The sequence below is a fragment of the Strix aluco genome, chromosome 1 (assembly GCF_031877795.1).
Source record: "Strix aluco isolate bStrAlu1 chromosome 1, bStrAlu1.hap1, whole genome shotgun sequence".
NCBI classification, from domain to species: Eukaryota; Metazoa; Chordata; class Aves; order Strigiformes; family Strigidae; genus Strix; species Strix aluco.
The window spans coordinates 108,128,669-108,150,584 of NC_133931.1; the positions used below are offsets into that span (position 1 = coordinate 108,128,669).

Below are 21,916 nucleotides of genomic sequence, written 5' to 3' on the forward strand. Positions count from 1 at the left end.
TAAAGGCTAAGTTGCTTGGTCTGCTTTTCCATTTCTTAAATGTAAGCATTGTTTGCTATTACACAGTTATGTGGTGACCTCTATTGTGAAAAGGTATTAAGCATCATTGTCATTGTATCTGTGATTTTAGATGTTAGTTATTTCAGTATTTGGAGATGAAGAGCATCCACTTCTCCAGATTTACTGCTCCAGAGATCCAGGGTTACTGTATGTTTTAATGGGGCAAGTGGTATAGTATGACAAAGCATGTAAGCTATTAGGATCAAGTCCATTCATAAAGTCTGACAAAGCAAGAGAGAGTTCAGAAAGTCTTGCGTAAGTTTAGAAATGAGATACAGGCAAAAAGATACCTGGTTTATTTTTTCCTTCATCTTGTGTAGCCATCACTTTTTCAGGTTCAGTTCTATCTCCCACAAAATTAATTCAATTTCTATGCATGGATTCCAGTTATCCATCCTGACTTTGCACCATATTGTTTTCCTTACTGAAATGTAAGGTAGAATATTAATTTAGATTTGGAGTATTCTTTACATTACTCTTAATATCAGCCACATCCACTTCACACAGAAACTTCACATATTTCCCTGACAATCTTTTTATTGATATGATAAGGAAATTGCTTTTTGTTTAATTTCTGACTCAAGGTCTGGGTCTGACCTCGTCTGAATCACACTATTTCTCTATTTTCCAACACCAAGACTCAGATCACTAGTGCTAGAGCTATCTGTTGATGACCACATTTTTTTTCATTCCTTTGCACTCTTTATTGAGATCAGAAAATTCTCCAGAGAATGAGCTAATAAGCTTTATTCTCCTCAGCCATGTTCCTCAGCTTTATGATTTATCCTGATCTGTTCTAGAAGGAACTGGATGTGTTCAGGGAACAATCTGGATTTTTTCCCCCTGTTGCCATAAGAAATATTTCTGTTGCATATCCACACCAAATTTGCTATCACCAAATATATTCACTTCTCTGTTCTGTGGACCCGTGCTGGTGACATGCTTCCTGAATTTTCTTAACAGGGAGACAAGAGCCACATGTCTCTCTCCATTATTTGTGCTAATCCCAGGTTTTTTTCCTTTTTTTTTTTTTTTTTTTTTGCATTATTTCCCAATATTTCAGTCCTTCTTGATTCTTCCCTTTTTTGATGAGTTTGGTTTAATTTTTCCAGTTTCCTTTACCACTAACTTTTTTTCCTTGTTCTTCAGTGCAGCATACTTCTTCGAACTTAATTCAACTTTTCCTCTTGTTTGCCTTTGTGGTCACGGTTCCACCTGGTTCACATTTCTTATCTAGTAGGCTATATAGCTTCCTTATCTTCAGATCTTATTTGACAGATGCCTACATATTTGTGTTGTGTCAGACCCTACTCTCCTTTCCTGTATCTTCTCTTCAAAATCCCATTTTACCATCATCTCTAGCTTTATTCTTTTGTCCCTGAGTCATACATCAATATATTCCACTGCATATTCACTTTTGAAAAAATATAAATCTCATACGTTCAAATCTTGGTCTCACATCCTCCTTCAAATATTGCTAAGGCTGTCTCACTTATTATCCCTGTCTTCTTGTCTTTCTTTGAAGGAAAAACATTAACTTCTTTCAACCAAACTCCCTTTATTGACTCAGCGGCTGAAGCTGCAATCTGTGCTTCATTACAGTTCTACATTTATTAATATATTTATTAATGCAGCAAGCAATTCTTGCCCAGTGAACACCCCAGCTAGAAGGGCCTCTGGCTAATTCATACAACAGAGCCTCAAAGACACGTAAGATCCTGAAGATTATGAATTGCATGCAACCTATCAAGCAGGAGGCACAGAAATTCACTTACCCAAACAAACAAGGACTCAATTCTCCCCTATCAAGGACTGGATCCCACACAAACTCTCCTATTTGCTCTCCTCCCACTGTTCCTGGTAAATCTAATCTCATGCTTCCTCCATGTTGTAAAATCACAAATGGGTCTCAGAGAGGTCTGACACTCTCAAATACAGACTTTTCAGCGAGGTCAAGCTGCTTGTTTTTTAGCACTGTAACGTAATTGACAGCTGTTTCCCCTTAAAAAATAGCTGCTTCCCTATCTTTGTCAAACACCAAAAGACTAAGCTGTAAAATAAATGATGACATGTATTTATATTACATAACTGTAAACACTGACTGAAAACTGCTCGCACACGTAATTTCCCCTTGGTGTTGGTCTTCCAGGCGTTCTCAAGTGTGGGGGGTAACTACTTCTGTAAAAGTTTTCCCAGAAAACTATCCCACAGAAAATGAGAACAGAGTATGTTCCCTGTGATTGGGTCTTTTATGTGAAGTTGTAATTGCTTTTACCATTGGACAAGCCAAATGGTCATTTCACAGAAAGCCTTTCTTCACCAGCCAAATAGCATGAGGATTGTAGATGCATTTTAGGGGAACTATAAATTAGAGATTGGCTCTGAGACAGGAAAAGGTGTCAGTTAAGGAAAGTGGATTGAGGGTGGAGGACCCATTGTTCCACCCACAATTCATGTGCCAACAGAGCATCACTTTCTTTTTCAATGTCTACGTGTCTGAAAGAGTTTAAAAGTTGAGTAACATGTCAGAATCAGGGTTATTTCACAGTAAATGATACAGAAAGGATACAGAAAAGGATACAGAAAAAAATGGCTTGATACAGATTACTGCAATGATGATTATCACCTGTTACCCATCTCAATAAAAACTAGTACTATTGAGTAAAGGTCGTCTTCCCAGAGCTTGGTTTTCAATATGTTTTAATTGCACTAATATTTTATAACTTTAATATGTTTTTTTAAGATTATTCCTCGTAATGAAGTGTATGGTTAATTAAGAGTGTTTACTCTGTCCTTGCAGCTATATGAAATAATCCAGATGAAAATGGACCAGTAAATCATGTCTGAAAGGCAGGTAGCATCATGGCTAGAGATGCCAAAGCTCAGTAGTCAGTTTAGAGTTTCTTCTCTGATTTGTGGCATCTTGTTCTGGCCACAGTAAAACAACGTGTTCACATGCTACTAGCACATGCCCAACAAATCATAAATATCTGGAAGCTCTTTGATAAATCAGATCCCACAGGCTTCTGCTTCTCATTTGTCACAAGTTCCTCCAGTTCTATGAAAATTCTGTAGAGCAGGAACTGTGTGGCTATGGGCAAACAACTGATCTTGAGGCCAGGTACAGTGTGACCCGAAGTAATTGCATATACAGATGCTCTTACCTGGCAGCAAATCCAAGATAACTTTCTCCTGTGTGAAACAAGGATGAACACATCTGTTAGCCCTATAAGTTACTTCATATATCGTCAGAGCTATTGGGGAGTTGTAGGTGGCACGCTAAGGTGACTCTGGATGTGGCTTTACTCCTGATTCTTTGGCAAGGAGAGCTTCTGATCTTTATTACAGCCCATAGTTATTATGAACATATAATGTATACATATAACAGTACGTCTCACAGTGAAATACTGTCCTATGGAGATGAGCAAAGCTAGAAGTGTTTGTTGTGGGTTTTTTAAATTGATAAAAACAGTTTGCCAGTGGATCAAAGCAGGGAGATTCTTGAAATACGGCTTGCAACCAGACAAATAATTACAGCAGTAAGACCAAGTTGACAAACGGATATATTTGAGCATAGTATGGGGCATAATAACGATAACAATGCATAATTCATCCAACACCCTTGGAACACTTACAAATGAGATTCCTCAGATGAACAAGTTATTCATTCAGGAAGGTATACCAGTTCTGTAAATGCTGAAGCTAGATGCCCTGCATAGTCAGAGCAGGATTGTAGCCACTGGTCCTTTAGCCTCTCTGATCACACTTTCATCTGGCATGAAGTTCAAACAAGTCAAAACTCTCCCCTATAACATGCCAAGTGCAGCTCAACTTTATTTATTACAGGAAGGATATTTTTTGAGATCGAATGGGTATACTGGACAGCTGTTAACATGATTTGATGCTTGTGTGTGTTTATTACAAGGATGGATTAGAATAAAAGATGAAGGGAATTTAACTTCCTTAGTTCAATAAAATGGTACCACAGGAATGAAGATTTCAGAGAACTAGATAAATTACTAATAACTAAGGGCAGACTTATTTGGTGTCAGAAGTTCTAGGTTGATAAGGAATCAAAATGTGATTTATTCCATTTAATAAAAAGACATTGACTTTTGAAAAACAAAAGAAAAAAAAGAAAAAAAACCCTGAACAACCAAAATCCAAACTCAGAAATGGAAACAGCACAAATAATTTTGAAACAGGGCAGTACATATTTCTGGAACAGTAAAGACTACAGAAGGATAGTTATTAGAGTTGTGGGATCACAATAAGGAAAAAGGTGTTGATGTGTATCTTCCTAGGTTTGTAAGGATCCAACCTTAATGTACACAGCCTCTTGACTTGCAAAATCACTCTTTTTTTTTTTTTCCTACAGATAAAGCCATTGTTTTCTTTATTCTCACACAAACACTTCCAAGAAAAAATTGAAAAGATACCCAAATGACCAACACTGACTGCAGAATTACATTTGTCATCTGCTATCAGTAAGTTATAAAGTATTCCTAAATCAACAAAAGAGACTGCAAAGACTGGCATTTTGATTCTATTGGTCAGCAAACTTGTGAGTAACACCAGTCTGTGTTTCAGATGAGGCTCTATTTATTTTCTACAGGTATCTTGAAAATGGCAATACACGATCTTCCAGAAAGTAATTTGACCTAAGGAATTTTCTCATTCAATATGTTCTTTGCTATTATAGATTCTAGTAATTATGGTTTTATACAATAGTTGTTGCACTGATTAAGAAAAATATGGCAATGAAAATAGTGTGACTCTTTTGTAAGAAGCTGAAATTTAAAGAAAGCTTTTCAATGAATGGATCAGAATCAGCCACATCCCAACATAGCAATGGTTTTGCATGAGTAAGCACAGTGAGGGAGGTGCCAAGTGTTAGAGGTGATGAGACAGCATCTAGCAGAGAAAGCTTGTGCTGCCATTCCAGTGCATGTTGTAACTTCAGTAAAACCGTGGGGTTTACTGAAGCTGCCATTACTGGGTCAGTGTAAACCACTCCTGAGTATTCATAACTTTGCTACATGCAATGTGCTATTCTCAGATGCAACGGTGAGGCCCACATGGGGGCTTGCAGCCCACCTTTAAGCTCAGTCTCTCCCAGGTACATGGAAAATATCTCGTAGCTCTTAACAACACGAAGATTTTAGTACACATTTTGCACAATCAGGAAGATTAGTCCCCTGAGCTAGTACAATACGCCCACTATTTTTTAATTCACTGGTTGTTAAAAAAAAAAAAAGAGGTTACAATTGTTAGTGACTAGCATTCCTTCCTGTACCAGAAGCAACAACACGTTCTCAGCAACTTCCTCAGGAATTCTCACTCCTCTTTGGCCATTTGTTATCAGTTCTACCAGTGATGATCATTAGTGCATGGAGTATGATAAAGTCATTACCAAAATCTACAAAGCAGTGCAAAACCCTGCATTTCCTGGCATGCATTCCCATTAAATAAAAATACTTAAGGTTGTCAGTGATTTAGAACAACTGCTCGATAGACCTAGCTGAAATCTGGAATTTCCGTTTACAGGTAAAATCAGTAACAATGTAAAACTTATGGAGCCAGCCCAAAAGTCAGCCTATCCCAGCGTTCAGTCAGCAGCAGCAGTAGCAAACATCATGGCAGAACACAAAAATGGGGCACGTGGAGATTACGTCTAGACAGCTGAGTTTAAAGGTACCGAAGCATGTATGTTCCAGTAATTTGACTAAATTTATTTGAACGACTTCATACTTTTGGCCTCCTCATCTCCCAGTACTGAAAGTTACTTATGCTGTGAAAAAAAAGTACTGTGGTTTGTTTTAAAATGGAAGCCTTAGCATTTCCATGACAGCCCCCAAGTTTTTGGACTCTGAGAAATAATATAATCACTCCTTATTCAACCTTATCATGGATGTCTAATTTTTTATCACATCTGAGTTATTCCTCTTCAGTGCCAGAGAGAAAAGATTTCATCTGTCCTCACACAGAGGCTAGTCCACACTAAAGGGAAACTTTGTTTTTGTCTTCCAGTGGGTTCTAGTTCTAATGTGTCTTTACTGACCTGGGGAGACAAGACTACATGCAAGATAAAGACATAAGAAGATCGCATATTTATATAAAAACATTACCACGTTTTTATTCTGTTCTCATTTTTTATCACCCTAACTCCCAACACATTATTTCTTTTTTGTCTGTCATAGAAAATTGAGCTGATATTTTCAGATAATTAGATTACTAGCAGTGGTGCCAGAATTTCTCTCCTTTTTTAGAACAGCTTATTTAAAGCCCATCACTACGTAAGTAGAGTTGAGACTGTTTTTTCATCATGTATAATGCTTTGCATTATTAACACTGAATTTCATCTCCCATTTAATTGACCAGTCACTATAAGACAGAATTCATTTCACCACTTGATGTTTACAGTGTAAAGCCTCTATATGAGTAGGTCATTTAGATTTTCTTTTTATATAGGGGAGATAAGTAAGCATTTCAGGGATGATTTATCTCATTCTAAGATAGACATTCAAAATGAGTCAAATGAATCAAGATTTTTTTCTCTCTTTTGAGCATAAAGGAAGTCTAAATGCAAATATTTCCATAAAAAGTAAATAGAGATAAGATAGATCATTACCCTCAAAATAGCAAACACCTAAGAAACAGAAGTCTTAGCTAGTAGTTCTCCCTCCAAAAATCAAAGGAAAAAGACAGGCACTGCCCACAGCAATTGTCCTCACCTTTCTTGACTCTTCTTTTCCAATGGGATGACTCTCTCTTAGAGTGTCTCTTAGAGAAGCTTCTCACTTTTCACAGAGGGAGCTGGGAGAACTGAGACTTTGCGTAATTTTTAGCAGGCTGAACTTAGATGAGATTACTCCATTGTTGGCACTATGAGATCTTTCTGAACTGCTAGAACTTAGTCATGGATTTAAGAAGTTGCTAAGAGGTCTTGATCATTCAGAACGCACCAACTACTGCAGCTGTCATTTCTGAATTATGTGCATGGTCACAACTGCATGCCATCTTCCATCTGTACAGACATGGGAAGCATCTGTCCAGAGATGTGACTGCTCTGAGGAAGTCTGTAAGCTTTGTGGTTTCATTATCCTGCACCCCTTCTAGACCAGTTCCACATGGGTTGAACTGCACAGGTCTTGGTACAGTGGTACTTATCCTTCAATTAATCAACCTCACCATTTAGTCCACCTTCAGTGCTCGGCTTTTTTTATGGGTAATTAATGTTTCCCCACCATATAAAATATGTTCTAATATGTTAATTTCTTCTAATTATATCCTGAAGGGAAAGCTTCAGTAAACACTGTAATGATTAATGGAACAGAAAACACTGAGAAGAATATTTTTGATTGAAAGAAACATTTCAATAATAGTCTTCTCTTTGTTTAACCAAACATAAATGCTTTGGTTTGGTTTCATCGGACATACCTCTGCATCTTACACAATGTTGTTTTTTGATAACCATGGTTCAAGACTACTCCATCGTTAGTTTTCAACTTCCGTACAAGCAGTGCCAATTATTTATAGAAGAGATATTTACCAAGGGACCACAGAGAGTCAGCATTGTGGGCACATGGTGAAGAACTGACACAAACAGAAGCATTTCATCATGATTTAAGAAACTAAAATATGTCGACTTCTGAACTAAAATCTATCTAGCTTTTTCAATAGAAGATGCACACAAAAATCAGGACAATTGAAATTTCTGTGGAATTTTCTTTTTTTTTAAAAAAAACCCAAACACTGATTTTGTGTTAAAAAGCTGGGACAAAAAAAATCCCGGGGAGATCTATTACTGGATGAAAATTCCATTACCTAAAACAATTATTATGTGTCTTCAACTGTTCATCCAGAACTATGCCAGTTATGTAAATAATTACTTACAATGCTTGCAACACTCACTAAATGGTACATATTTCTTGAAGATATGAGCAGTGAGTTATTTGCCTTGATACTTGTAGTAACCTAAGAGAAGTACTATGACATAGGCATTCAAATCTATTACCAAACATTACATAAATGAAATTTAGTTTGCACTTCTAAAAAAATTTATGCAAAGGTCTGAAAACACATTTCACTGTATCTAGTGACAGAGAAAAATTCCCGTGTCTTATAAACAAAAGATAGGTACCAATGCAATATATTACACAGTACTGAGCTAGAAGAGTAATGGTACTTTCAAATGAAGTTCTGTGAGAAAGTCATGAATATTCCTCAAAATAGAGCTACATTTTATAAACAGTTCTGACACTGTGGACCAGAACTGTAAAAATATTTAGATACCTAAAAATGCAAATAGCCCCCATAAGGAATTTTCAAGTTCACTTTAGACACTTATCTCCCCCAAATACAAACACAGATGATTGATTGGCCTTGTCATAATCCATCTGGTAAGAACTGAGAGGTGATGGGAAAAAAAAAGGTCCTTGCTTATATTATTAAAGAATGTTTACCATTTTATAGCAAGTAAAGCAATTCACTCAATAGCAGTTAGGAACATTGCTGCTTTTGGTAATCCTATCAAATGCCAAATATATTGTTACTTGCTCAAATACCTTTACTAATTTGGACCTCTCTGCTGTAACTAGCTCAGAAAAATGAGAATAAATGACATATGCTATAAAATTATTATGTCATTTGAGTTAGAGTGCAAAAGTGGAGTTAAGCCAATGGCCTGTAGTGTTACTGTAAGCAAAAGAAAGGAACAAATGACAACAAAACCAAAAAACCAATCTGTAAACGCCTATAAGAATCTCAGTAGGTGAGCATCTGAATTGCATATCACAAATTTGGACTAAGTAGCTATTTATTTTCAAGACAATGCAGAGATGTAAGAAATAAAAGCTTCCATAAATCAAGCCTGTGCTTTTCAAGTGCAACTGCTTTCTTCAAGTCAGTTGTTGTTGGGAAAGTGAACTGTCAGGGAACAGGTTTTTTCACTTGCAGGTAACTCTAGGAGATTTTTACAAAAGTGGAATTGGACAAAATGAAGAAAGCTTTTACATTCTGACCCACTCTAATATTCACAGAAATACGTTTAATTTGTTTAAAAGCACAATTAACTTGGGCAAGCCTCAATGAGTTTTTAAAAAGGCTATAATGACTATCCCTTAGTTAGAGGTCAGCATATTTATTACACCAATAAACTGAGACCAGATTTGTCATACCTTACTTATAACCATCTAAAAATTACCTGCCTAATCCATTTTATACTAGCCTTTCTTTATCATTATCATTGATGGAGAGACTGGGGCATCACAAGAAAGTTATTCATCCCTACCTAAGACTGATACCTGAAATAAATAACCCTCTAAGTGAGTCCTGCTTTCAACTGTCAAGACAGGGAGCATAGGCAACTACCTTAGACATGATGTCTAATGTTTAGATGGCGTAATTTATATCAGATAGGTGGACTGATCACTACCACTTTAACAGCATATATATATATGTGTGTGCATACAATAAAAAAAAAAAAAGCCAAGATTAGGTGAGAAAATCTGCATAATTTCCCTATATTTATCAGAGTAAACATCAAGATAGATTAAAAAGGCCAGAGAATTAAGTACATCATGGTTGTTTCCTTACTTTACACAGCTTGTTTGCTTTGAAGTTTATGAAATAGGGATACAAAGACACTCACAGGTTGATAGTTCTTGATAAGATGACAGACACAGTCAGAAGGATGCACCCACAGGGACCAATTTCAAACTGAAAAAGAAAAGGACTGGTTTTATTTTGTTTGTTGTGTATGTTTTTTGCCCAATCCTAAAGAAATGCAAATTGAACTGAAAGCAGAAAGAATTCTTCTCATTTATGTCAAAACTGAATTTGTTGCTGTTTTTTAAAATGCAAGACATGTCCACATAGTGTTTGAAACAATGTTCAGAAGACCTCATACGAGACTGATAAACACAGACAGACTGGCAGCTGAACTATAACAGGTTTAGTATCTTCTCTAATACAAAGTACCTGGTGAATATTCTGCTGAAGAAATACAATCAGATCTTCGTATCTTGTGGCACTATGTAGTATTAGCTGGGAAGAAATGTAAGAAGAAAAAAAAAAATAACTAAAACAGTAACTAATTTTTATAACCTGAAAGCTGAACTAAAGTAGCCAAAACTTTCAATCCAACTGAAAAGACTTGAACTAACAAAATGGAATAAAGATCTAACGAAATCTACCTCTTACTGTTGTTACTTGGTATAATATTGTATCTCAGCACTTTGTATATTCTGAATCTTTAATACTGCTTCTTGTTGGTTTTAAGTTCATTGAACAGACAGTTTGACTCAGTTTTAAGCATTGTTTATGCAATGAAAAACAATTCCTAGAACAAACATAGGAATACTGCAGCTTTAGAAGACATAGAACGGGCAAGTAGCTCAGGAGTTTGTACCTATGTGGTGAGCCATCCATAGCAGGCATGTATCAGGTCACTTCCTACCATATTCCCATGAATACTCCTATTTAACAGGAGAATTCACAGATCCAGGCCCTTACTTCAACATTCTTTGTCATCTTCAGATTTTGACAGAAATGATGGTCTTGCGGATACTGTGTGAGGAAAGATCAAGCAGTCTGGATTATATTCCTTTCCATCATATTTTCACTGTGGCTATGTCCACATGACCTTTGATAAGCAGTACTCAGAGGCAGCATAATGGTGTTAGCTGCATTCTGAAATAGTCAGCAACTCAGAATTATGTTAACATACTAATTAAATAATCTATCTTGTCTCTTGGAAGAGCATATTACAGACAAGGTTTCCTGCTGCACTCATGCTGTTTATACAGGTTTTCACTTCTAGCTGTTCCAAAACCGTCTGCTTCTGAAAAGTTGTTGACACATCCATTCCTCCATGTAGGAGGCCAGTAATATTTCCTTAAACCACTAAAGTCTGGCTTATGGCATCACTGTTTGCAAAGCCATTTGAGAGCTTCAGATGGAAATAAAGGCATAACTGGAAAGTATTTTCCCATTTAGAGCTTCTGAAGGAAAAAAAAAGGCAAAGAATTCTGTGTAAGACAAGAAGAAAATACTGCCTTTTGATGCTCACGGTCAACTTGAAAGGATCCACATTCACTTTTACTGTGTATCAATAAAAATTGGCAGTTTATAATCTTGAAAGGTAGATGGAACAAAAAGGACTTCAGAGAGCCCAATTGCCCAGAGACACTGGGATGACTCAGAGCCAGGCAGACAAACTACAGGACTTTGTTACTTCCTATTGGCTTTTGGATCACAACTAATTTGATATAAAAGATTTTAAAACACTAAGAGAGCAACAGAAATCACATTCACTGTACTAAAATAAGAAAAGCTAGAAAGAGGATATATGGAGAATGTTACTGTGAGATACACAGAGCCTTACAGTTTCTAAGATTCCATCTGCCTTGTATTTTCCTATGGGAGTGAACTGCTGTCTTCCTGATGGCCTGAAGAGGATATTCAGACAAAACCACAGCTCATGTTAAAAGGAACAAAATGGCATTAAAGAGAAATCAACATGTTATATGAACTGAATGATGAGCCAAAGATTTTGTATTATTATTTTTAACCACTTTTTTAAAAAAGACCACTTGCATAAAAAGTTCATACTACCTATTAAACAAAATTTTATCAGTGAAGCATATACTTTAGCTTTGCTGTGCTCTCACAATCTATTTAATATGAATTACAAGTTTGTCTATACAGAAAGAGGATAAATATAGGTTTAAGATGTTAATGACAGTTTTTATTGGAAAAGAATATTAGAGCAATGACATTAAAACAAGCAGAAGAACATATGTACAATATCATCATAGAGGAAGCATTTTCTAGATGTAAAATATGCAAAATATCACTTGAAATGTTTTTGAATTTGCTGCTTCTATTTCAGGTTTGAAGAAGGACTTCTGTGCTCAAAAGCTTCTCTGTTATTTTTCAGCTATCTCAGTTGATCTAATAAAAGAAATGACCTATTCTCACAAAACCTGGCTTACTTAAAAATATCGTGTAGGATCCAGTACAGCCAAAGCTAGAGATCTAAAAGTTATATGTTTTGTGTACAAGCAGCCTAATTGCACAGCATAAACTAACTAACTAGTAGGCAGCTACAGCAAAAGGAAATCAATCCCAGCCATAATAGAATATCCTGCAATATGAAATTGTTGGAGTAAAATGCTGCATCTGGAAAAATAATGCTTGGTAAAGGTTTTGGAGGAATCCTAACCTCAATGAAATCCACAGGATATTTCACAGCAATTTTAAAGAATTTGACTCTTCTGTCCCAGCTAGTGGGACAGCAGAAATGACATTTTGCATTTCTCCCCAAGTCATTTTTAGACTGCACAAATAAATCTTAGAAAACTTTCATTTTGCAAACCATGTACATATATAACAGACACAAGTATAGAAGCATTGTACAATAACTGAAACTGCTTCTCCTACTTACAGTGCCACAATTGCTTTTTCATTGCCCCCTGCACGCCACAATATGCCTGCAATAGCCATGGTGAGGCATTCGGTCCTGTGAACTTCTGAAGGCTGAAGACAACTGAAGTCCGTGAAATGCAAGAAACAGAGAAGTATCAAAATGTGTATTGGGATGCTTACTCATCAGAGGGCAAACTGCGCCAATTACAGTCAGCACCTAAAGAGCTCTAAAGATGGAGATGCAGCTGAAGTCGCTGCTGGAATATGGGCTTTCTGGAACCATTCTTTGAGGTCAGCCACCTTGTATCTCATTTTAGACATTTAAGAAGATACCTTGCATCTTACTGAAGATAATAAGATCCAGTGAATAGAGTTGTATCTAGAACAACTTCCTCTTTAGATTGCTAGTAAAACATCTGGGCACAGTGGGTAGATCTCTTCTGAAGTCAGAAGTAAAACAGAAATTTGAGGGAAGTTAATTCACCTAGGCCAAGTCTTAACAGCAGTGTCCTGCATTTGGGGGATCTGGATGAGCTTATGTTGCTCATAATGATGGTTAGACTGCTGTTATGGGTACTTAAGCTAAGCAATTGTAAGCTTCGTAGCCTATGTCTATATGTTTTATGACAATACCCTTGTAATACGAGTGAATCTAAGAGATGAAATGCACAGTCTCTACCTCTAGGAGATTAATAGTAAAGATGGTGTCTGATTTATAAGGAACGACTAAAACAAAACTATTATTATCAAGAATTAAAATTTAAAAATTATTAAAATAGAAGACTAAATAAGATATGATCAACAACTGGAACTGGTTATACACAGATCTATAATAATACCCTGAAAACTAATCTTCTAAAAGAAATAGTGCATGCTCTTTCAGAATACATATTTATAATTGGTTGGACAAAAAAACAGGTACATGTACTTTAGGGAACAATAATGTATTAGCAAATAACAGACAAGAGAAGCTAATTCATCTTTAAATCTGTAATAAAATTGCTTTAATATTCTGTAACAGGATTGGTTTACATATTAAATATGAATTTTAGTTTGTGAAGGCCTTCATAATTTCTTTCCTTTGTTTTTATTTCTTAAGTCTTGTCAATAAATATACACCATAATGTTCTTATATACTACTAAACTTTATTTAAAGTACCATCTGCAATAAACACTACATTTGCATTTTTATAATAAAAAGGTATGCCTCAAAGTGGTGACCTAAAACATTACAGTAACTGACACAGTATTAGTATGTGCAGCCCCACTGTTTCTGAAATATTTTCACTTAGATGCTTGGCTTGGAATTTACACAATGATGTACAAAACTACGGAATATTTACAGCAGTCTATTGATCCCAAATATCACAGAACTGGAATTTTCTCCAGTGCCTTCAAGAATGGCAGTCTTTGAAATTCAGATATTATCAGTCTTAAGATTGTTACCAGCATGGGAGATGATGTCAAACCTGTTCCCAGCATTTGAGTAAAAGATCTAATAATTCAAAAGACTAAACAAGAAACACCAAACATCAAAAAATTAAACAGCCTTTTAAGTTCAATGTCTGCCTTCAATGTAATGTTCATTTAGAGAATGTTTCCCTCTCCAAAGGATGTAAGATATGGGAAATAATTTGTGAGAGTTTTCAAGTAAATAAAATATAATCACAACTTTCTCTTACCTCTGCCTACATTCAGAAATTTATGGGAAGCTTAGCAACTAATTTATGTGTCTGAGAGAGGTAGCACAGTAAGGAGACATAATAATTATTTCTTGAATGTTGAAGAAGCCTAAAGTCAAACACTTACTGTGAAGTGGATAATGATTTGAAAATTCAGGTTAGAATTAGGAAGAAATATTAATCTTCTTATTTCAAGCTCTGAGACTCCCCTTTCTTTCTGCCTGACTTTCTGCCCATGGCAAACACATCATAAGAAAAATATGTTTATCTCATGAATAAAAGAGTCCATCTTGCTATTCATTTTTCGGAGCCTGAAGGCTTTTAGCATTTCTGTGCATAAAGACAAAGAGCTCACCTGCTAACCTGAAATTCCTTGGAGACTTTCTGCATACTTCAGCAGCATTTTTCATATACAAAATATGTAAACCCAAAATCTTTTAAAACCATGTGGATAATAGGAGGGGAAAAATAGGAGAGGCAAATATTGCCAAGTAAACAGGATAAGTTTTAGCTGGCATGAGTTGGGACACTTATAGTTTAAACAATCTGGCCTCAATCCTCTTGTTGGTGCCACATAATTTTATGACGCTTATGATCACTGAACCATGTTGAAAGAGGAAAAGGTTAACATCTCTATTTTTACTAAGGATGACCTGAAACTCAAAGGAACCAAGGAGCAGATGATCAAAGGATGTTTCCCAAGCTGAAACAAATTATTAGTTTTCACAACCAGAAATAATTCTTCAGTGAATTCTGTGGAGATTCCTGGTCATAAAGTCTAAATATGTACTGATCTTCTTGCATGGAAGTTTCTCAGTTTTTTCTTTTATGTGGACAAGTGCCTCATTCTACCTTGAAAAGTCTGCTCTCATTATAATCTGAATTAGAATAATAAAGTTTTGCTAGCTAATATCTGCATTTTTAAAAGGTGAGCTCTAAACAGCAGGCTCTTGATATTAATTATAGACAGAGGTGATGTACTGAAAGAACTGAAGAAGAAAAAAATTAAACTGCATAACATTGTAGAATTAACTTGACATTACACTGTGCACATGTATTATACCACTGACCCTACATCTTTATCTCTCCATGCTTATTGCCTTTAAGTGACTTCAAGGAACAGGCAATTTGCAAGTGATGAATTCATAGCACCTTTTTTATTTGGCCCTTGTCTTGGGGTCTGCAAGCAATCAGTGCCAATAATAACTAGCAACATCAATAGTAGTAATAAAGGTAAAACTTTCAGTATTGTATTTGGACTCTAAGTCTGGTTTTCAACATTTCTAATGGATTACTAGGTGTCTTGTATCAGGACTGCCTACCCACTAGTACTCCTGGACCTGGACACCTGTGTGGATCCCCTAGGGCCTGGCAATCCTTTGATTAACTGTCACATCCCATCCTGGGTGCTGAAGACAAGTAATGATGTTCTACAGGTGCCTGGCTTTTTTCATTATTGATGAAAACAGCCCAAACAATGAATTTATATTAAGTGCCAGTCAGACAAAACTAAGGAAAATCACAATAGACCCAGTCACTTTCCTAAATAGTTCCAAGCAGAAAAGTGTATATTTAAGGTCAAATTTTTATACATGAGGAACTTTTTTACATTGTAAGCTAATGAAGTTCAAGAAAAAAACTCAGCATGAAAGCTTTTCTTCTGACTAAATTGGGGTCAGGGTATCACCCACAAATAACACATGGTGGTGGTAGCATAAACTAATAAAATACAGTTATCCCTATTCAACAAACTGTACCTATAAAGAACAGGAAAGCTTTGTGAAATTTTTCTTTTGTAATGGACTTGATTTCTTATTGAAAACAGAAGACAAATACAAGAAGTCTGGTAATAAATTAATTTTTTATACATTATTTTCCAGCATTTCATTGATTAAGCTCTGTTCCTTTAGCAAAGTGACAAGTTCGTTAATATTATAGCAGTCCAAGAAACTTTCCTTGACACTAGCAATACTTAACAATATTCCTTTAAAGTAAGTATAAAATACACACACAGAATTTAAATTCAAATTCTATTAAGGAGTTTAGCTGTGAAAGATCAAACACAGTAGCAATAAAAAAAAAAATATAGCTATAACTTTAATTTTTCACCCTCCCTGAGATTCTTAGTGTCAAAAAGTGCATGAATTTCATGATCTTTCAAACTCTGATTACATTTTCTTTGAAATCATATCTCCACGGGATCTCAAGGTTAAATAATTTTCATTGGCCTTAATTCAAGCTGTTGGCTTTTTTTAGAGGTGCTTGGATTAATCACAAGCAAGTAATTATACAAATAGAACAGCAACCTCTAAATTCCTACAGTTGAAAGAGAAGTAAATATAAGTAAATCATATGCTACTTTCTTTCTCTCTCAGAGACAAAGAGAAGTTCAATAAGTTCAAATTCAAAAGGCTGCCGAGTGGCTGCAGCAGAGAAAAACATTTTTTACTTCTGTGTGGAAAATATTTCTGATGTCAATTCCTGACTTACCGAGTGTCTTTATTCCTGTTACTGTCTGCAAAGATAAGCTGTTGTAGGACACAAGCTTGAACTGCAGCCAGTACTCCACACGGACCACCCTGAGGGGAGTAATGGGACACTCCATGAGCAAAACAATTTGCACTGTTTGATACTGCTGAAAACTTTTGCAAGCCACGTGCTTCCACTCAGGCTTAAGCCATTCTTTCATCTCTCTCCTTCCATCCATGACTTTGTAGTGCTCTCTGTTGCTTTATTTTTTTTTTTGCAAGCCAATAAAAATCAGTGTTACTAACTGGTATTGTGTTTCCCACCTATTTTTCCTGAAAAAGTCTAGACATTTATAACGTCAAAGGAAACTTTTTTAAAAATCTGTTCTGTGATTATGCAAACAAATGAAAGATCACCTGATCCCTACTGAGCCACAACCTACCTTAACTCCCGGAGAGAAATCAAATCTGACTGTTTTCCAAAGGATGAAAATAAGCCTTGCTCTTTTACCTCCTCTGAGCGCTATGCCTCCACTCAAGTTCCCACTTACATCACTAAACAAAGATTTCAGTTTTATGTATAGCCCTCTGCACCAAGCAGCTATCTCACTGGGGAAGAGAAAGAAAACAAAGGAAGTTTGAACCTTTCAAACGATTAATGTTGGGAAAAAATCACAATACCAACAAATATTAACTTTAAACTTTATGGAAAACAGATTTATAGATGTTCTGAAAGACTGTGGGATGGTGTAGCAATGCATTTCCTTCTCCTTGCTTGTTCCCTGACATCTAGCCCACCTGACCCCACAGCATGAGCAAGACCTGTTCCTATGGATTAACTATATGGCAGAGACAGCTGTACAAGTTGTCCTAAGAAGCAAATGGTATGCCCTTTCCTTTTCTAGAAAACTTCATCCGCCATAACTCTCCTTCCCTTGTCACTCAACTCTCTCCCACGTGCCTCGCATCACAGAATCACAGAATCACAGAATTGTCTAGGTTGGAAAAGACCTTGAAGATCATCCAGCCCAACCATCAACCCAACATTAACAGTTCCCAGCATCGTATTATTTACTCAAGAGTTTGCTGAGGAGATAGAGAAAAGTCATAATTTCTCTGGTACATCTATGCATGAATGGAGCAGGCTATGCAGGACACAAGACTAACATTACAGATACCACAATACCACATATCACATTGGTAGTACTGGGAATTACTGCAATTTAACAGAGGATTCAGCATATTAAATCCCATAGATGCTATCCCATGTGTCTGTCAGCACATGCTGCCATGCTCAGAAATGGGTTCATTCTTTACATAAGCAAGTCCATTACTTTAACCCAGGTATTCCCTAAGCCAACATCCCATATAGGCCAATGTATTAGTGCTACCTTTGTGTACCCAGGTAAAGTAAGAAAAACAATGAAGGTAAGAAAGTATGGACCATCCAGTAGGTTTTCTGGAGAGTCTGTGTTCTGATTTTAACCCATGCCAAAGTCTGAGATTAACTCAGAATCGCACTGCTGTCATATACTACAGTTGTACCCTCGATTTCCTCTATAGATCATGACCAGGCTATGATGAATCAGTTTAGGATCTGTCAAACTCCCCTCAAAACCCTGGAGGAGAATGAAAAGTGCAGCCAGCACTGCTATTTTCAAATAGCAATGTGATTGAAGTGATCAGTTTAATTCTCAGGTTGTCCTAAGTACAGCATCAAGCCTAAGAGAATGGGACCTGCAGGTACATGCAGTATGCGTAGTATGCAACCTAGAAAATAAAGGTCCTGTAATCAGAAAATAGCTTAGATATCGATACCTTCTATCTTCTCATTTATATTACACACACACTACCTCTCTATAATTACTTACATAACTAATGAGTGAATTGTCTGAAATATATTAAGGAAAAAAGCAAGGATTATTTCAATCCACCAAGGAAAGCCTCCCAGTCAAAAAAAAATTGTAGGAACCATTCTAAATATCTACTTATAGCGCCACAGAAACTTAACAGGAAAGAATCAAACAATTGTTCAGCTGAAATGAATTTTGGAAGTGAGGATGAATATATTAACTATCTGAAATAAACACATCTAAGCAAAACACTCTGGTTTACCATTCCTGTTGTGGAATTTACAGCAGGGAATTTAATGGCCAGTGAGTCACTAGAAGTGATGAGACATCCTTCCTCTAGTAGCAGGGTCTGGAAACACCAAAGTAACATTTACTGTGGACCAGTGAACATTACTGCCATGGTTCCTTTTGGAGTTTAAATGAACGTTTAATATCTTTTTTCCACTAGATTTTATTTAAACATATTTAAACATAAGCAGCTTTCTTCTGAGATCAACAGCGTAATGAAATATTTAACTAGACAAGGTAAGTTAATTAAACATCTTAATGACATTTTTATTAGCCATTGTCCTTGCCCCAAAGACTCTGTTCCTCTCATTTCTGTATAGTAAATAATGGTCTACTTCTCTCAGGCCAGATAAAGATTTTCTGCATCAGCACAGAAGCCTGATGACTGTTTTGTAAAGAGGAGTCTACTCCTTCCCAAGTCTTTACTGAAGTGCTCAGATCCTTGCTCTTACAAGAAGAGACCTGGTGCATGGATATCCCAGAAGCATACCTCAGGGCAGAGACTAAGGCATTAAGCTGCAGCTGAGGAGGATGCATTTTTATTATGGATCTGCTCAATTTTGGAGGCAGCTACATATTACACACAAATCTTGTGCCCTGAGTGTGGTCCTTGGTCTGAGTCTACACATCAGCCAGCTGAGAATCCAGGCTGACCAACTGCATCCAGCATACCGAGCAGAAGGACAGTCTGAAGCACTGCAGTCTGTCTGTAAGAGTCAGGTGCCCAGGTAAGGTTGACAAGATAGACACCAGATGAGCGAGTCTCCCTATGAATGCCCTAGACCAGAGAGAACTTTGTTAGCACCAAAAATTTCTATGGATTTGGTACATGCTTTTCAGGCTGACCCTAGTCATGTCATGGTGCTTTAACCAGCTCTGGTCACCACAGGGACGAGCTGGGGATTTTAGAGTGGTCCACTTGGTAGATGATGCCTAGGCATTGATGAAAACCTTGTTTTAGGGAGGAGCTGGCATCTTGTGGCTGCAGTCCAGAATTACAGAAACATGACTGCAAAAGAGGTGGTCCCACCACCAGTCCAGTGCCCCAGTCCCAGGGACACTGCAAGGGCATTTGTTTCCTTTTATTTTAGGAATGAGCCTCATCATGTGACCCTTATATCTTTACGAGGCAAAAATCATGTGATTTCTCAGGCACAGCAGGCAATTCTTGCCATGTCCCCCCATTCTGAAACAGCTCAAGCTCCATCTTAAACTTGTTAAACATTACCCCTATATATACTGTTTCTCTTAAACTTCACCCTTGATTTCTGCCCTTTTATTCTTTTACCACCACTAGCTTTCAGCTGAAGAAGCTTGTCTTCCTCCCTATAAATAACTCCTCATCACACACACACATATGCACACTTTCTGTAGCTACTTTAAGTTTCCCTCAGAAATATTCCATCCATCTCAAGTCACTGAACAAGACTTGACAAGGTGACATCATCCAGTGGTAACCAGAGAAGTTAAAGAAAGAGAAGAGTCTTTTTTTTTACTGCTGAAACACACAGCCTTTGTAAACTCAGTGTAAAAAGCAAAGATCACTTTAAGAAAGTCATTTACAGTACCTTTTTTTGCACAATGCCGTATTTTAACTGTGGTATGTTATTAAATGTGAAACTCTGTATTTTCCATTCTTCACTGAAGCAACAAAGACTAGAGCCAAACAAAAGATTTTTTAATTCCTATAAACAAAAGAAAGAAAAAAGTTCTCATTTTAAAAACAAATCCAAAACACAGGTACATTTACTTGCAGTAATTTCTAGAAAAGAAAGGAGGAGTGTGGAAGGGCAATGACTAACTTACTATAAACGCCCTTTTCTGTTTTACACATACTGTAAATAGCAACACTCAAATGAAAAGGAGCAATTTTTTCCTTTTCCTGCAATATTCCTTCAACTCATAATGCTGTGTGACGCTCAGCATAGGAAACTCTTTATACAGTTTGTCTGGGGCACAGTTTCCCATGAAAGCATTACAGAATATTGCCTTAAATTTAACAGCTAGAAGATCAACACCTACTGATGGTTACATTAGGGAAAAAAGGACCCCGCTGGACACAGCATGGAGAAACGGCAGCCTGTTTTGCCTGTCAAAGTTGGTGGTATGAGATAAATGTTACTCCAATGTTTGACTGTTGTATGTTGGACAGTATATCAGCATATTCCAAATTCAGATCTTGGCCCTGAACAACTGCAGACTACTATAATTCAGGAATAGCTAGACTGAAAAAATTGCATTCATGCTAAAGTAAAGCTGAGTAAGTAAGAACAGACTGCTCAGTGTTTGTATAGTTACTCGGACCTCTTTGATCTAGAAATAAAATTTAAAGACACCATTATCTTTTCTCTGTTTTTTTTTCCCTCTGAATGGGAAGGAAAATATTAAAATTATTTAACAGTTTCATCTCTGCTCAAATAAGGAAGAGAAGCAACAGAGAAACAGTGATATGAGAATAATAAACCTATTTTAAACGACTGTCAATTTAAATGACTGGACAATAAGCACATGAATAACTGACTAGAATCATTAAAATAATACAAGCTTCATTAATTAAAGCTATTATCTCTGCTTTAAGTGGGCTGATGCATTCTAACACGTTCTTCTGGTATCCTTCTGAATTTTGGACAGGCATCCCTACATTACATTTTCACCTGAATACCAAATAAGGAATATACTCAGGAATGAATACAGCACATGTTCAATCACACACAAACATGCAACACAGAGCAATCCATTGCAGTTTTGGCTAACTTGACTGAAGTAACATTCTCACACATCTATTTGTATTAACCATCACAGTCTTACTTTTGCAAGAGAAATATCAATTGCCTTTGATACGACTTGAAGCATGTACAGTGTTGAAAGATCTGTGTTCTTACTAACTTCGCCAGTTGCTTCTTCATCCTCAACATCAACTGAAAGAAAAAAAAAAATCATATAATATGTTGGATGAAAAAAATTGCTTCCCCCAGCAGGCTCAGTGCCAGGGAGTGATCAATATGACAATCAACACTTCCTTGTCATCCATCTTTATAAAAAAGAAAATACAGGTTTAGACAGAAAGAACAGATAAAAAATACATGAGCCAGTGGTTTTTTGGTTACTTCTTAATGACTTCTTTACACAGTCTTAC

At 36.5% G+C, this 21,916-nt stretch overlaps 1 protein-coding gene across 2 annotated transcripts in view; it reads right to left on the reverse strand.

The window, feature by feature from the left end:
- Nucleotides 1-21,916, reverse strand: part of MINDY4 (MINDY lysine 48 deubiquitinase 4) — an 85,025-nt gene that overhangs the window by 36,411 nt on the left and 26,698 nt on the right. For both annotated transcript variants that reach the window (XM_074830652.1, XM_074830642.1), the window contains exons 7-13: nt 21,589-21,698; nt 20,349-20,465; nt 16,662-16,750; nt 12,509-12,610; nt 11,447-11,510; nt 10,042-10,107; nt 9,713-9,780 (exon numbers count right to left, since the gene is read on the reverse strand). In XM_074830652.1, coding sequence (XP_074686753.1) covers nt 9,713-9,780; nt 10,042-10,107; nt 11,447-11,510; nt 12,509-12,610; nt 16,662-16,750; nt 20,349-20,465; nt 21,589-21,698 — 616 coding nt within the window. The remainder of the gene's footprint in view (nt 1-9,712; nt 9,781-10,041; nt 10,108-11,446; nt 11,511-12,508; nt 12,611-16,661; nt 16,751-20,348; nt 20,466-21,588; nt 21,699-21,916) is intronic.